The 16012-nt window shown below is 40.4% G+C and overlaps 1 protein-coding gene across 1 annotated transcript in view; it reads right to left on the bottom strand.

The window, feature by feature from the left end:
- Window positions 1–4207: 4207 nt before the first annotated feature.
- TTC39C (tetratricopeptide repeat domain 39C) overlaps window positions 4208–16012 on the bottom strand; it is a 40072-nt gene continuing 28267 nt past the window's right edge. The window contains exons 10-14 of the mRNA XM_069004623.1: window positions 15263–15386; window positions 12223–12320; window positions 11214–11318; window positions 8834–8872; window positions 4208–8200 (exon numbers count right to left, since the gene is read on the bottom strand). Of these exons, the coding sequence (XP_068860724.1) occupies window positions 8111–8200; window positions 8834–8872; window positions 11214–11318; window positions 12223–12320; window positions 15263–15386 (456 nt within the window). The 3' untranslated portion in view covers window positions 4208–8110. The remainder of the gene's footprint in view (window positions 8201–8833; window positions 8873–11213; window positions 11319–12222; window positions 12321–15262; window positions 15387–16012) is intronic.

Here is a 16012-nt window from a genome sequence, read left to right as displayed (position 1 = left end):
TACTTGTGCTGTAGATTCCATTCTCTCAGGATGGCAACTAAATCATCAGCAGATGGATCTAAGGCTGTAGTACTCGAGGCCTGGCCTGCATTTAATGGCTGCTTCATCTTTAACAGATAATCTGTTCAGTCTACAAAGGGAAATACTTTGGAAACTGCTCTATAAAAGATGGAACCTCTGCATCCATGATCAGCTCATCGTCCCAACACAATGATACAACCTCACTGGTTGAGGTAACCTTGGCTTCACTGCAGAAAGGCACAACCTGTAATGAATCTTTAGGAGCAGGTGATGGTGGAGGTGAAAGGTGGTGGTTCTTCCCACAAGATTGAGGAAGCTTCAGTTACATCACTTGTTGAAACATCAGCCTGGCCATCTGGGGGCTCTGGTTCTCCAGCAACAGAGGACTGACATTTGGAATTGGTGACCTCAGAGGTCTTTTCCAGTGTTGATTCTATGATTATACTTTTTATATTAGGCAGATCAGATAGGCCACTTAGAAGACCACGTCTCCTCTCTCCAACAGCTCAGAACTCTGGATTCATACAAGTTATTTTAAATGCAGAGATGGTGACATTTTAGCTTCCTCAAGAATCTTGATTAGTTGAATTGACAGGTATCCAAGTGAAGAACATGAACAAGTTTTTGATACAGAGCAAAAAATGGCTTCAAGGGAAGAACACAAGAGACTGTGGGATGAAAACTGCACCCCATCACATGGTTAATAAAACCCTCAGCACTGAAAAAAATCAAACCAACCAAGCAGTCTGGTTTCCAGCATGATTAGCAAGTGTTGGCCATGGGTACAAATTGAAAGAGGGGAAATTTAGTTTAGACATTAGGAAGAAATTCTTTACTGTGAGGTGGGCTAGGCACTGGAACAGGTTGCCCAGGGAGGCTGTGGATGCCCCAATCCTGGCAGTCATCAAAACCAGGCTGGATAAAGCCCTGGGCAGCCTGGTCTAGTGGGAAATGTCCCTGCCCATGGCAGAGGGCTTGGGACTAGATATCTTTGAGGCCCATTCCAACCCTTTAACATTCCATGATTCTATGTAAAACCAGCACAGTAGCAGAAGAGAAGGCAAGTCTTTAATACATCATCACAGCTCAGCACTGAGCTGCTTTCTGAATGGCATCAGAAATTATGAGACATGATTCAATGCATTACAGAGCTAAATCCCTTCTGAAAAAAAATTACTCTGCCTGCCTGGCCAAGCCAAGTCAGACCCATTTATAACCTGTCAGCATTGGGCAATGCCACAGAAAGGCAAGGCTGCCTTGCAGCTCTGCAATCCAGTTAGCACCCTGTTGATGCACACTGAGTCCCAAATCCCATGCTGGCACTGTGGGGGAAGACTCCAGAGGAAACCTTGCTCCTAGCCCAGGTGCCGTGAGTGTCACTGCCCGGGTGCCCCTTGTATGGTCAGACAGGGACATTTCCTTAACACAGGCATTCAGATGATAAGTTCTCAATTATGCAGCTGCGGTCTCATCATATTTCAAGTCACGGCAGTCAGGCAAAGTCCCCAGTGACTGGAGAAGATGGAGTATCACAGCTGTGTTTAAAAAAAGGTGATAAGGAGAACTGTGGGAGCTACCAACCAGTCAGCCTTACCTCTGTGCCTGGTAAGATCATGGTACAAATCCTTCTGGCAGATGCATCAAAACACACCGAAGACAGAGAGCTGGTTAAAGACAGGCAACACAAGCTGGAGCTTCTCCACGGGCAAATCGTGCCTGACTGACCTAGTAGCCTTGGATGATGGAGTCACTGCATTAGTGGACAAGGGATGAGCTGTGGATGTCATCTACCTGGACTTCTGGAAGATCTTAAACAGCCACTCCCAACATTCTGGCTACTAAATTGGAGCTATATGGGTATGATGGATAAGGAAGCAGCTAGATAGGTGGAAACAAACCAGCAGTAAGTGGCCCCTCAAGGATCTGTACTAGGACTAAAATTATTTAATCTCTTTAATGACAGTGGGATCAAGTGCACCCTTGGTGAGCTTGCAGATGACACCAGGCTGAGTGTGGTGCAGCTGATTTACCAAAGGGAAGACATGCCATCCAAAGGGACTGGACCAGCTCGAGGATTGGGCCCACACAAGCTTCATGAAGTTCAGCCAAGGCCAAGTGCAAGGTCCTGCATCTGCCCACAGCATTCACACATTCCCATGAGCCGCTGCCTTTTCTCCCTTCCCACACTACCATGAACCCTGCTCCTGCCTTCTGCTGCTGACTTGCCTAATGCACAGCACAGGCAGAACCCTTCTAAGCAAGGGCCTTTGCCAAAACCTGTCTTCCTCACTAGCAGCCAAACCAGACATTTCTTCTCAGCACAGGATCAGGGTAATTTTCCCCTCAGCCTCAGGTTATGATGCCGTCACACAATCTAATGCTGCAACCTGCAAAAAGCAGAAAGGCTGTGGCCACATCCCACCCCTGTGCCAGCTGTGGTGGAGAGGTGGGTGCACAGACCATCCCCTGCTTACAACCTGGCCTTTTAAGACAGGTGACATACAAACCCCAAGGGATTTGAACCAACAAACTGCAAAATACAGCACCTGGGAAGCAATGTTCCTTGGCAGCCTTTAGCAGGGGCTCAGAGGACACTGCTGGGGACTGTAACCTCTTCAGCCACACCCCCAAAGGCATGAAGTTATTCCTTCATAATGACTTCATTTGTACTGCAGAACATTATGAATGCAAGGGCAAACCCTGAAACAAACCTCACCTGCCCCAGGTGATAGGAGCAGGTGACATTTGCTTCCCAGCACACATTAATAGTAGGTACACTCAAGATCATTTTCTGTTCCAGTACAACAAGCACAAAAAAGGTCACCGTGTAGTACTCTATTTTCAAGGTTACCACTGTATTTCAGAGGATGATGAAGACAGAAAGATCACAGGGGCAAGGCAGGATCAGGAGTCTGCTGTGGAATAAAAACTTTTAACCACCAACCTTGCTGCAGATCAGTCTTCTTTATAGTTGGAAAACCATCATCTACCTACCTGGTCTTGCATTCTTGGGTATCTGCACCTCTATATAAACCTGAGGGGAATTCCAGCAGCAGTGAAGATTTAAAACTCGTTGGTACTAAAGCATTTAGAAAATCTACATTAGCTTCTTTTAGATTTTAAAAGTAACATACTTGTAGCAGAACTCTCTGCTAATTTTGAATGACTTTCACGTTCATTCATGAGAACGTATGCTAATAGTAAACTCACCACAAAATGCTTCTTGAATCCTTAGTAATTTCTCAAGAAAACTTCTCACATTATCTCTTCAGTCCTGGAGAGTGACAACACAGATGATAATATTTAAAACATTAAACATTCATATGTTATGACTTGTGAAGCTAGAAAAAGAGCTTTCCCATAGAAAGAATATTTCAAGAATATATATCTGAGAAGTAGAAAATGCATCATTTTTTGGAGCAGGGATAACAATCCAAAGTCTAGATTTCTGCACTGAGAGCACATGGAAGCAACAGGCCTTCATAAAGGCATTACACATACCTGAGTGCAAAGGTGGCCATGGGTACTTCAAAACCGTCCTCAATGACTACAGAGCAGAGGAGAACTTGCACATTTGCTTCTCTGCACAAAGATGCTTAAGTACAGATGTCATAAACCACAGATATAACCACAAAATGTATTACCAGCGGTGACAGAACAGAAGCATAAACTGCCATAAATATTTAAAAAGGCTGCAGGACCTAACATGAAATTGTGTCTGTCTGAAACTAAAGAGCAGCTATAAGAAAAAATAAGTCTGGAAACTAATTCACCGTGCTGGGACTTGAAGGCTGGTTTTGGAAGCCATCGAGAGCAGTGTACCAGGTACTTTACTAACATACATCACCCATCACCCCCTGGCCCCACAGGCAAGGGCCTGTCAGCCCATGAGCAGCCTGCCCAGCTGAGGTCATTACCTTGTCCTGCCACCTTTTGCCCCCTTTGCAGAGGTAGCAGTTTCCAGACAATGTTGAAATCATACAGACTAGACAGAAGTTCAGCAAATCAAGGGCCCAGATAAGCCTTATTTTTCTACCAGAAAAGGGATCGGGTCATTCATTAACTGGGAGGAAGTCCCAGTGGTACAAGTACCTCTTTTCAATACAGTAAGCATATGGCTTTTAGTGGAAGACTGGGAGGTCTTTATTACAAAAATTATTTTGCTTAGCAAATTCTGATGTCTTTCTCAAATCCTCAACTCAAACAAGTAATTTTTTTTCTCTTAACTTCTTTCCCTCTGCCCACCTGGACATCTCCTCTAGGGTAAGCACAGCTTGCCAGAAATGCCTGAGGAACACTGACCAACAGCCAGTCCCGCTGAGCTTAACAGATTATTTGACTGGAACACCATCTTGGAATAGGTTACATCAAAAGATAAACCAGCAATGGAAACATTAGGGCTAACTGTAAGACAACTGCACATGAACTCCCCATAGCTGACTCACACTGGTGGTTAAAACACAGGGGTTAAGCAGGCTGTGAAGATCTTGGGCAATTGTGCAATGGGGTTCTGAGCAGAAGCAGGGAAGGAATATGCAACCCTAATATGCACCTACCCTGGTAACCTGTGCTGGGTCCAGCTGTGGGTTCCAAACACGCATCCAAAAAGTGACCAGAAATAGAAATAATTCAGCATTTAATTCTGGAAAGGCTGCTTTAAGTTGAATTTTTGACTGTGTGGTAGGAAACAGGTCAAGAAGAGGCCTGGTGATCAGGAACAACACTTTTCACCATCTCCTAATAAAGGCACACTTTTATAACTTTAATTGAACAAGTCTGTTACTCCTAAATTTCACTTTTCCTTTGTGCTCTAGGCTGCCTGCAAAGCTTCTGGCAGATGCCACTGACTGCCCAATTGCCTTATAAGACAGATAAGCATAAATTTACTTCTTAAGATTAGCTTTAACAATACTTGTTTAGGATTGCATAACTTGTAATGAAAGTGCTTCATTCAGTGTCAGTGTTTCATAATAATTGCTGGAAAGGGAAGTTGAGTGCTGTACAGGCTACTTGGCTTTCACCCCACTGGCAAGGTTTGATCAGCCCTACACCAACCTAACAGCTGCCCCTGTTCAGACTTGCAGCAGGTCCAGAGCAGTTCTTAAACACAAGTACAATCAGTGGCTGGAAAGAAACAATCACATTGTTGCAAGCTGAAAAGCAATTCAGTACAGCATTTGAGGAATTTTATTTAGGAATAAAGCGTAACTAGAATATGAAATAAGCATTCAAAGTCAGAGAAGAAATTAAAGTGCTTGCTTTAAAGTAAAATAGAAACACTTTTCAAAGGTGTAGGAATACAACAAATACAATTGTACGTGGTTCTTTTTCTTCAATGAAGAACAAGTGAATCTGATGTCTTAAAAATGTACCTTAAACCTTGTTCACTCTATGGTTGAGCTCTACATGACACGTAACTCACTTGCTAATCCAGGAGACTGTAATTATACTGGAAAAACAAAGGCTGGAGGTAATTGCTGAGTAGAAAAATTTCTTCTAGAGTCACCTGACATCCCAGAAGTTTTCCCAATACTTGGTATCATCTTGTTCAGGAGGCCAATTAAAAGTAAAACCAATTAAAAGTCAAACTCAGGAAGCAAAGGAACAAAATTCATGTCCACATTTCTTTTAATTTTACTCAGAAATATAAAAGTGCAAGTTCTGTAAATTAACAACATTTACAGTACATCACAATAAATATGCCACCTTGTGACATCTAAAAATTCTAGTTATTTATTTGAAATGAGTCATACTGAGATAAAAACTGCATCAACATCAACAAAAAATACCTGTCCCAGTAAAGATGGCCTTAATATATTAACTAGCAAGATGCATATTCCATTATTGCTATTAGACCATGCCTCCGAGTTCCAGAGTATAAAAACTTACTAGTTTACACAAAAGACCATTGAATTTTTTTCTCATCACAGGCACAATCTAACATAAAAAACCATTCTGCCATATACAGTGTAGGAGGATCTCCTGGGGGGGGGGGAATAATTAATACAGAAACATACAGTTGTGATGATTTGCTAAACCCACAGAAAAGCTGCACTTTGCACAGAGTTATTGAACTGTTACATGAACATATAGTGTCTTTCTATACCCACTCCTGGCCTGGTGAGAACAGGCCTTTTAGTAAATTTACTACAATTTGCTAGCTACCTCCAAGTATGCAGACTCTAAATATCCCAACACAAATCGCATGCAGGTGCTTTGTGTCCTGAACAGCCAAGTCTCACATCATATTTAAGGAGTGTATTTAAAAAGAATTTTGCCAGTAGCTGCACCATTTCCAGCTATGTACCCAGAACAGACTGTCTGATTGCAAAACATTAAAAGTCAGATAGGACAAAATAAGATTTCAAGTACATTAAAGCCCATTTTTAAAATAATTATTTGAACTCTAAGCAGTCACTATATATATACACAACACGTAATTTTCTAGTCAATACTTATTTGGATTGACCAAATAAGGTTGAACACTCATTTATGACTCAAGATTATTACTGTCAAAGTGGAATAAAAAAACCCCAGTGTACTATCTGTAACACACCTAAGATTATAGAAAAATAAAACTGCTTTTTTTAAGAGTCCCTCTTCTCCTTCAGGAACTGCAACAGAAGTGTTAAACTGCTCTAGGAATGCCTTTCATAGCAGAACTGTGTCTTTCTAGAGAGAAATAAAAGTGTCTCAACCATTTCCTTTGGCCTACCAAACAGGACAGTACTTCTCTCCTCCATATCAGTCTTGCTTTAGATGTCACCTCAAAGCAAATCAATGAAGGTTAGGTGTGGGCAAAGTCTAGAACTTTGGCAACATGCTCTACAAAATGGTAAGAAGAAATGAAAAAAAAAAAGCTTAAGCTAAGGAACTGTTTAAGGCAACCTGACCAAAGTAAAGATAAGGCTTTTGGATAACTATTTCCAAGGATATCCAGTTTTCTTAGCTTTGCAAAGTAACATAATTCAACTAACTTTCTGGTCAGATTTCCATTCATAAGCTTCTTTAAAAAATATTTACCTTCCTAGAATATAGTATTAGCTGAATATAAAGCATAAATACTAAGCATTACAGACAAAAGTAAAAAAAAGCTACAGATAAGCACACTGATGGCCAAGTATTAAAAATCATATGGTCATGACAAAAGTTTTAGGCTCTCTGAGGTATTTCAATAACTTAACACCACAGGCTTGAAATACTATACAGAGACTGAAGATACCATAATATTGGTGTAACTACCAAAGTAGACTTGTGGGTTGGAATTTTGTTTGGTTGGGGGTTTTTTAAATACCTTTAAAGGTCACTACTATAATGATCCAGCAGCTTGAATAAAAAACATTTAAAATCTTAACATAATATTCAGAATATAAGAGCTGAAATAAGAACTGCCCAAGCAGTAGCTGCATATCAAAGTATTTGTTTGGGATGTACCAGAAGCAAAGAAGCTAAATATTGACAACTTTGATATCAGAAATATGAGCTGGGTTGGGAAGAAAGGGATAAAGAATAAAAGAGGGTGAGAGGTTTAAAATTCACCATTAGTCATCATGAGGTAACTAAAATTTAGTAAGATCTGCTTTTTGCAGCTGAACAGTTTTCCTCCTCCTCCCGTGTACTGGCTAATGCTTGGAGAAAAAGGAGTATTCTGACCATTTCCAACTTCAATATTTAAACCAATTACTTATGCTGTATTGTTCTAATCAAACCAGAAGTGCTCCTCCTGGCAAATTTTAGATACAGATCTGTTTTAAAAGGTAAAAATCAACCTTGCCAATGTTGTTGAAGCAAATTGTGTGCTTATTTAGGCTCACCCACAGAGTTACAAGTAATTGTGATCAGCTTGGTTTGAACAAAATAAAAAATGAAGAGTTAAAAACACAAGGTCACTTAACCTTCTTCCTGGTTGATTTACCTTTAGTTAAAATTGTAATGTTTTTACTCAGCCATACCAACTCTGACCATACTAGGAAAGTGTCTCTGGCACAAGTGGTTTTCAGAAGAAAAGCTGGTCTTCCCAACAGCTCTTTCTTCTGCTTCATCTTAAAGTGCAGGAACTGTGGGAAAGGATAGCAAGCCTTCCTGTCGGTCACTGCGGAACCACTTCCCTTAGAGAGGCTAAGGCTGCGTGTATGCGGACGTGCAATCTGTTCTCAAAGTCATAGCCACTGAATTCCTCCTGGGGGGAAAAGAAAACAAGGAAAAACCCCAAATATATACCCATTAGCCTCCTTCACTTCAGGATATGAAGATAATTTTGCTAGTAATGCTTAAGAAATCACGTTACAAAAGAGTCCAAAGAAAAGAGGTGAACTGGAGATGGCATGCTGGAATATCCCCACATTACCCACAGCAAAGAATTATTACAGAAATTCCAAGTTGGTGAAGAGAGGAGATTGGAGCCCATGTAGCTGGAAGAGAACCCGAAAGGTTCTACTAATCCAAAAGCTCTAAAAAATCCCAACGTGCCCAAGGCAGAAACCAGCTGGGACAGACAAGGAGCAGAGAGTTGTCATTTTCAAAATTTTTGTAGCCAAATCTTGGCTGAAAAACTTATCAAGGTTCTAACACTGCAGGAGGTGTCAGTGATGTGGGCTCTGTGTGAAGGCTGACCTAGCAGCACGTATCTATGGAGCACACGTCAATGTGTATCACACACACTAATGCACATCCATGTGATAGGAGTTGTAGATTACAGGTAAGGGACACCACCACTTAACACCCAGCCCCCTGCCCCAAACCCCCCAAAACACAACCTCCCAAATGCCCTTTAATCTCAGACAGTTACTTTAGGAAATGCCTTCGTTTTTACCTTGGCTTGGAGCAGTAAGGTTTTGCCTCTTGGCACAGTCTACAAAAAGACAAACATTGCATTGGAAAGACATCACAAATGTTACAGGAAATATATTAAGTAAATGAGCTGGTGAGACTGGAGTAGCGCCTCTACCTTCAAAAAAGGTACTGAGCAGACAAAACCCTCTCAAATTAGAAAACCAGAAACACTAATGAGGCACCCAGGACAAGAACTATTATTCTAGTCTTCTACAGAAAAGGAGAAAATTACAGCTTTAAATTCAAGTTGCTGTTGATGATGGTGAGCTACAACAATGCAGAGGGGAACAAACAAGGCTATAGATAAATGATTAATTGATAGAGTAATAGAGTAATTTTTGTTTCTTAACCAAAGTTGAAGCCATTTATTTACAAAACAAGATAGGGGATATTACACATTAAATGTTGTTTCAGAAATCTCAATTCCAAACTCTTAAGGAAAAAATATATTTGCATATTAATATTTACTATTAAGGTAGAGCTGAAAAGCTCCTGTTTTATTTCTTATCATATAGTACATTTTTATTTTAAGCCGTGCAAATAAATAATCCACTTCCTGATAAGAGACAGAAAAATTAGGTTCTCTTATTCAAATGTACCTAAATATGACTATTTATTTATATTGGTTAGATTAAACTCAGGGTCTAAGAGAACTACAAAACCACCTGTAAATGTCAAGGTATTAGTATGGTTACATCAAGAACTACTGATCAGAACTCAGGGTAAAACAAGGAAGATGATTCAGATGACCTGGTAAATCAAACATGCAATTATGCCTAAAAATAATTTTAAAGCAAAGTAAATTTACTGACAGTATGCTTTTTATACTAAAATGCATACTGGTATCTATCTGTTGCTCAGGTCTGTAACATGCTCAGCCTCTCAGGTAAATGTGACTCATAAAATCTTATTCCCTTCTCTTTCTTAACCATTATGGAGTTCTAGCACCCCAGCTACTAAATGGAATTTTGTATAAACAGCATTCACTAACCTCTAGTTCTAGCTCTTGCTTTCCCCTACCCCATCCCACTTTATTGAAGTCAAGCATCATTTACCTCCTCATGTTCTGAGTGCCACGAGAGGGAGCTTCCTGCACATCCTTCCTACACTAAACGCTACCAGAGCTCCTCCAGCCGAGGCTTGTTCAGCCCTCGAACACCCGACGTGAGGCACATTCAGTTACTGTGTGCACACACTGCACGTGGAGCAGGAGGAAGGAAGGACTGCTCTCACATTCTTCAAACTTAACATACCTTCATTACCAACCACCTTTTTGGTTTGTTTTTTTTTAGAGACGCTTGACATGATCAAATTTAAATATGAACATGGAAACAAAGGCAGCAGGAACATTATGGACTCAGACCCTCGTTCCAGGCTTCAAGGCCCAGCTTCTAGTCTTACGGCAGCAGGGTTTTCAAAAGAAAAAGTTTGTATTCTGCCCATTGTCATGATAATTGCTTTATTGAAAGATTTTCCTCTCCTTCCCCTTTTAAGGGAGAGGCTCAGCTCAGCTAATTAAACCTGACAACCAAAACCAACTGAAAACAGAATCTTAAAAATATGAGATACTATCAGCCCAACTACTTCATACACTACATACAGTGAAGTTCAAGTCACTTCCCCCTAACCTGCCATCTGATCAAGGACGTGCTACACAAGGTGCACAAACTCCAAGGACTGGGGTTACACGTTTGAGGAGGGAAACAGCACCAAGAGTGCTGCCCAGATTGCTCTGGTTTAAGATTTTCTGAGGCAGGGTATGTACAAAGATCTAAATAATTAAATGTACTGTCAGCCAAGCCATTTGGACAGTCTGAAAGCCAGGTGCATTGTTCCTCATCCTGAACAAAACCCTCACTTCTCAGGGTGGAAGTCAAAATGCCAACACAACCAGCTTTAATGGAATTTAAATGACCAAAAAAACCCACTTGCTGTTTTAGGAAGGTATCAAATTCTATTTGGAGAGGATAAGTGCAGGTAAACTTTGAATGGCATCCAACAGGATATTAAACAGGTAAGAAAAGCACCCTAGGCATCTACCACACTAAATACCACCTGCAGACTAGAAATCCCTGCCTACCCAGGGCATTCTGGCCAGGCCTTTGTTGCCACCAGCAGCAGGAACACTCTTGATATTGAAAATCTACGACATTGTGACCTAAAATACATTCCATTTCTTAGACTGAAAAAAAAAAAAAAAACAAGAAACAAAAGTAGTAAGTTTCTTACTGGTAGGTATAAAACAAATTTTTAAAATTAAACATACACAGTCACCTACAAACTTTGTTTCATCCTTTGCATAGTGGTATGTTGATTCCTTCCACTACTTTTAAGAGTTTAAAAATAGGTCATGCTATTACCTCTGGATTGTCTAACAGAATACAGCCAAGTTCATAGCAAGCATATGGCTGGACGTACAAGTTGCTTTGACGGCAGAGTTCATCTTTAGCAGCTCGCTGAAAGTACTGTAAAAATGAAAGGGAAAAAAGAAAAGACTGCAGAAGTACATTAAAATTGACAGGTTGTTACTTCCAAACAACACAGAAGCTCCATTCAACCTTCAGCTGTAGAAATTATCCAAAGCTAAAATGAGAATACATAAAAAATTTACAATGGTATAGATCCCTAGATGTTTTTACCAATGCTACTATACCAAGGCAAAATTATTTGTTTGGATTTTTATCAAGTATTATAGTGACTGATTCAAGAGTTTTCCAACTTCATATTGAAAAAATATTTGCTCTAACAAGAAACTGTGACATCAAAGATGAAGTACCCAGATTATTTAAGATATGTTTGAGAGAAATGGAGCAGGGGGAAAGAGGGTTTAAAGCCAGCATCTTGCTATTTACAGGAATTGCATTCCGTTTTGGGGAGGAAAAAGGAGAGTCGTACCTAGAGATCAAAACGTGGAGTGGTAGCAAAATTTTTCCTTGGTATGTGCTAATAATCAAACTTCTCTCTCTAACATGTCCAGAGGAGAAGGAGCAAACCTGTGCTTTTTAAAGGTCAATCTCCAAGATACTTTTTAAAACAATTAATTTTCTTTCTTGGACAAAGTACATCTAGCAGAGCAAGAACTTTTCTCTTATTCTTCCCATCTTCCCCTTAACTCTTGTTACTACAAACCACTTTAATTGCCATGTTCATTCAACACAGCCAATTACTTTCACAGCACAGAATATAATGAAGACATGTTAAACCAGAAGATTTTAAAAGAACCTCTATCACATTTCACAAACCGGAATGATCAGTAGCACTGTAAAACTTAAGACTTGCTTAACACTCTTACTCAAAAATATTCACTTTTTTTAAAAGAACTGCACATAAAATAGGAGTAATAGTGTAAATTACCATTTAACTACTTACCTGAACAGCATCTTCAGTATTTCCTAAACATTTGTGTATGGCACCAAGAAGCAAATTCCTCAAACCAGCAGCTGATGAATCATCCACATCATGACAAGCTTGATGAAAAGATTGCAGTAAACAAGATGGATTGAAATACCTTCTTAGACAAGAATTGTGATTTACATTGTCTTTTAGTCTGGTATTTAAATTTTACCAGAAAAAGGAGATGCTAGTAACATTAAGAGAAAGCCAAGTATTTTGTTTTCTTTTAAATACAACCCATTTTGTATGAACCTCATCAAGAAATCTGTCACTCATGAGAGCAATTCCTAACAGCATTGAATGGGTTGAAGTCAAAGGCAGTTGGGGTGTTCTTACAAGAAGAGGACTGGTCTCTACTGGTCATTGAAATATCTACTAAAAGGTGAAGTTAAGAAACAATCATCTTCTGGTGTTATGGGACACTGGTTTGTCCCACATACTGAAAGAAAAATACACAGTCCAAGTTAGAAGGAGCACAGGGCAAGCAGTTCAGACAAACCTGATTTTTTCTGAACTGAAGCCAAGTGACAGATGCACAAAAATCTGTACTGGACTTAAGAATCCAGACTAGGGTGTTTTGGCATCACAATTCTCAGTGATGACAGGAGGATAAGGTTAATTTGCCAGACCTTAGCTGGTCCACAATCCAAGGACAGACTGTGCATCAGCTGAGCAGTGCTCTGTTTCCAGGAAAAACTGAATCACAATGCATGGAACCCTTTCCAAACGAATCAGGCCCCATTTTGATCAAGCTTATTAGTGCCAGCTCTGCTAAATCAAGGCGACTTCCATGAGGAGCCATGTGCACTTGCCCACACCAGCACCTCCAGGAAGGTGAGAGTACAAGGCTTTTCATCCCATAACTGCTGTGTCTGGAGCAGTGCAGCTCCTTAAACATTTTGCCTCACAGCATAAACCCTGCCAGATCTTAACCAGCTCTGCATTCACAACACAGATAATCCAAAACCCCACGAAGCCACCTATGGATAACTACAAGTTGGCTGCATGAAGTATTTGCAATGTCAGCTCTCGCTTGGATTGCAAGTCTCAAGTTACTTGGCATTTTACTTACAGGATGCAAGTGAATACAAATTAATTCCTTTAAGTCAAGTTCTAGCCCTGAGGAAAAGCCTGGAAATCCAGCCCAACAAATTACAATCCAATTGTCCATGACAAGAGGAAACAAATGTGGAAAAAAAAAATCCCGCATTATTCATGTTTTTGAAATACACATAAGGTGCAGAAATAACACTCAATTGCACAAAAAATTTTCAGCCAGGGATGGCTGATGCAGACATGTTTGTCAGTATCAAACTTACAAGAAACTTCTCTGAATTTGAGCCTACACTATTTCACATTAAAACGTGAACCACTGACTGGAAGCTTATACAAGGGAGACCTACACTGCCTCTGAGTGCGTGAGAGAGAATACATACTCCTTACACCCTCTAAAGCTAACTGCTCTGAAGGCAAATAACAGCCAAAACAAATCCTCAAATTTATTTTTATGTAAGTAAATCTGATTTTAAAGCCTACCTTGTGACTAGAAAACTAGGGATCTGAATGTAACTAACCCACTGCCATCATGCAATTTAAATGGACAAATTATCTCAGAACTGGAACAAACACCACCACTAGTCCTGACTCTTGACTTCAAGACTGGTTTTCTAGCTTAACATGAGAATTGTGCACAATCCCCAAAATTTCACAACTACAAAAAAAAAAAAAAAAATCACCTCACAGCAGACAAGCTTTATTTTCTAAATGAGCAAGTAATAATCAGAGGATTTTAGAATGGTTTGGGTTGGAAGGAACCTTAAAGCTAGTTCCAACCCCCTGCCACACCTGGCACACCTTTCTATAGATCAGGTTGCTCAGAGCCTCATCCAGCCTGGCTTGAACACTCACGGGGATGGGACATCCACAACTTCCCTGGGCCACCTGCTCCAGTGCCTCACCACTGTCACAGTAATTTCTTCCTAATATCTAATCTAAATCTGCCCTCTTTCTCTTTAAAGCCATTCCCCCTTGTCCTGTCATTGTCTGCCGATGTAAAAAGTCCCTCCCCAGCTCTCTTGCAGGTCCCCTTAAAGTACTGAAAGGTGCTGGAAGGACTTCCTGGAGCCTCCTCTTCTCCAGGCTGAACATCCTGAACTCTCTCAGCCTGTCCTCATACGAGAGGTGCTCCACCCCTCTGATCATCAGTGTGTCCCTGCTCTGCACCTGCTCCAACAAGTCCATGTCTTTGCTGTGCTGAGCACCCCAGACCTGGATGCAGCACTCCAGGTGGGATCTCACCAGAGCAGAGTAGAGGTGCAGAATCACTTTCTTGGACCTGCTGGCCACACTCCTTTTGATGCAGCCCAGGATGAAGTCAGACTTCTGGGCTACTTATGCACGTAGCCAGGTCATGTTGAGCTTCTCTTCAACCAGCTTGAAACTGCTTGCAGAATGCAAGCAAGAGTGATTGCTGGATGGAGTGAGAAGCACTGAACACTTTGTGGTACACACTGCTACCACAAGCTTCACGTGACAGACACCCAAGGTCAGCTGGAGTCTAAGGAAGAGGCAACCATTCACCACTAAGAAGGTCCCAGGATAAACAGAACGCCTATCATGTCATAGATGACCTCACAAGCTACCTACTTCCTCTTAAAAGAAAACTGACATGCAGGAGTGAATAGGTAGTTTTATTTTGTAGCTAGGTTTAAATGAGTTACATTTTGCTTAGTGACTTGGAACAGTAACTATCATGCTATTGTTTCATTTTAAATAATGATTAACAAACAGCTACATGCAGCAGGCAGTTACAACTTCTCCCAAAAACCCGTAAAATGAAGCATTAGGATCAATTATAATGGGTCATTATTCTTTTGTTACTCCCTGTATTTTTCTATGCCACATGCACGCAAGTTTAAATTTTCATGCTACTGCAATCAGCTACTCCACACAACAGCATAAAATCATACACCTCCTTTTAAAAAATAAATCAATCAATCAAGAAGCCATATTATACCTTGACTCATATGCTGTAAGTTCGAGAGGGAACAGTTTGGAAGGGCTTTCCATAAGTATAATACTTCAATGGATGCCAGGACACAGAGCTCTTTGGTTGGCATTTGTTTTCTAAATCTATCTGCCTGCAAGGTGGGGAGAAAGAAGGGAGATCCATCATTTGTCCTTTTAGAGGGAACATGGTATTCACAAACAGTGAATCACAAACACTAATTTCAACTGTTTTATAAAGTCATCCAACAATTATATGAAAATAAAGTCAGTGGTAACTTAGCCGAAAGATTTTGCGACTAAAAAGCAAGATGCTTCAACTAATTTAAGAGCTTACATATTGATCAAAATCAAAACTTCCTTGTATGCAGCTTGACTGGGTTTTACTGTACTGCACAGTCCCAGTACACACTGACTGGATGCTGACACAGTAACATCTGCACGATCATCAGTTGAGAGCTATTTCCTAGATAACTCCTAGCTCCCAAAAACAACTAAGGCTTTCACAAACAAGACAAGATAAAAAGGAGTAAGAAAGGCAAAGCTAGAAGGAAAATTACCAAAGCAACTACAGTTCATGTATTTTGACTTTAATAATTACTTTAGTTGTAGAGTGAATAGCTAACTAACATTTCCTTTGTTAGGTCCTTCAACTGACACTATTCTTTTTCCACCCTATTCCTTCCCACAAATTCTACAGAAGCAGCACCACAGAAAAGAGATACATCCTTCTAAAGAAAATACTGAACTAAGAATTGAA

This window comes from Aphelocoma coerulescens, chromosome 2 (assembly GCF_041296385.1).
Source record: "Aphelocoma coerulescens isolate FSJ_1873_10779 chromosome 2, UR_Acoe_1.0, whole genome shotgun sequence".
In the NCBI taxonomy this organism is placed as follows: domain Eukaryota; kingdom Metazoa; phylum Chordata; class Aves; order Passeriformes; family Corvidae; genus Aphelocoma; species Aphelocoma coerulescens.
The sequence above is the reverse complement of the archived record's forward strand: the minus strand, read 5'-3'. Positions and strand labels throughout refer to the sequence as shown.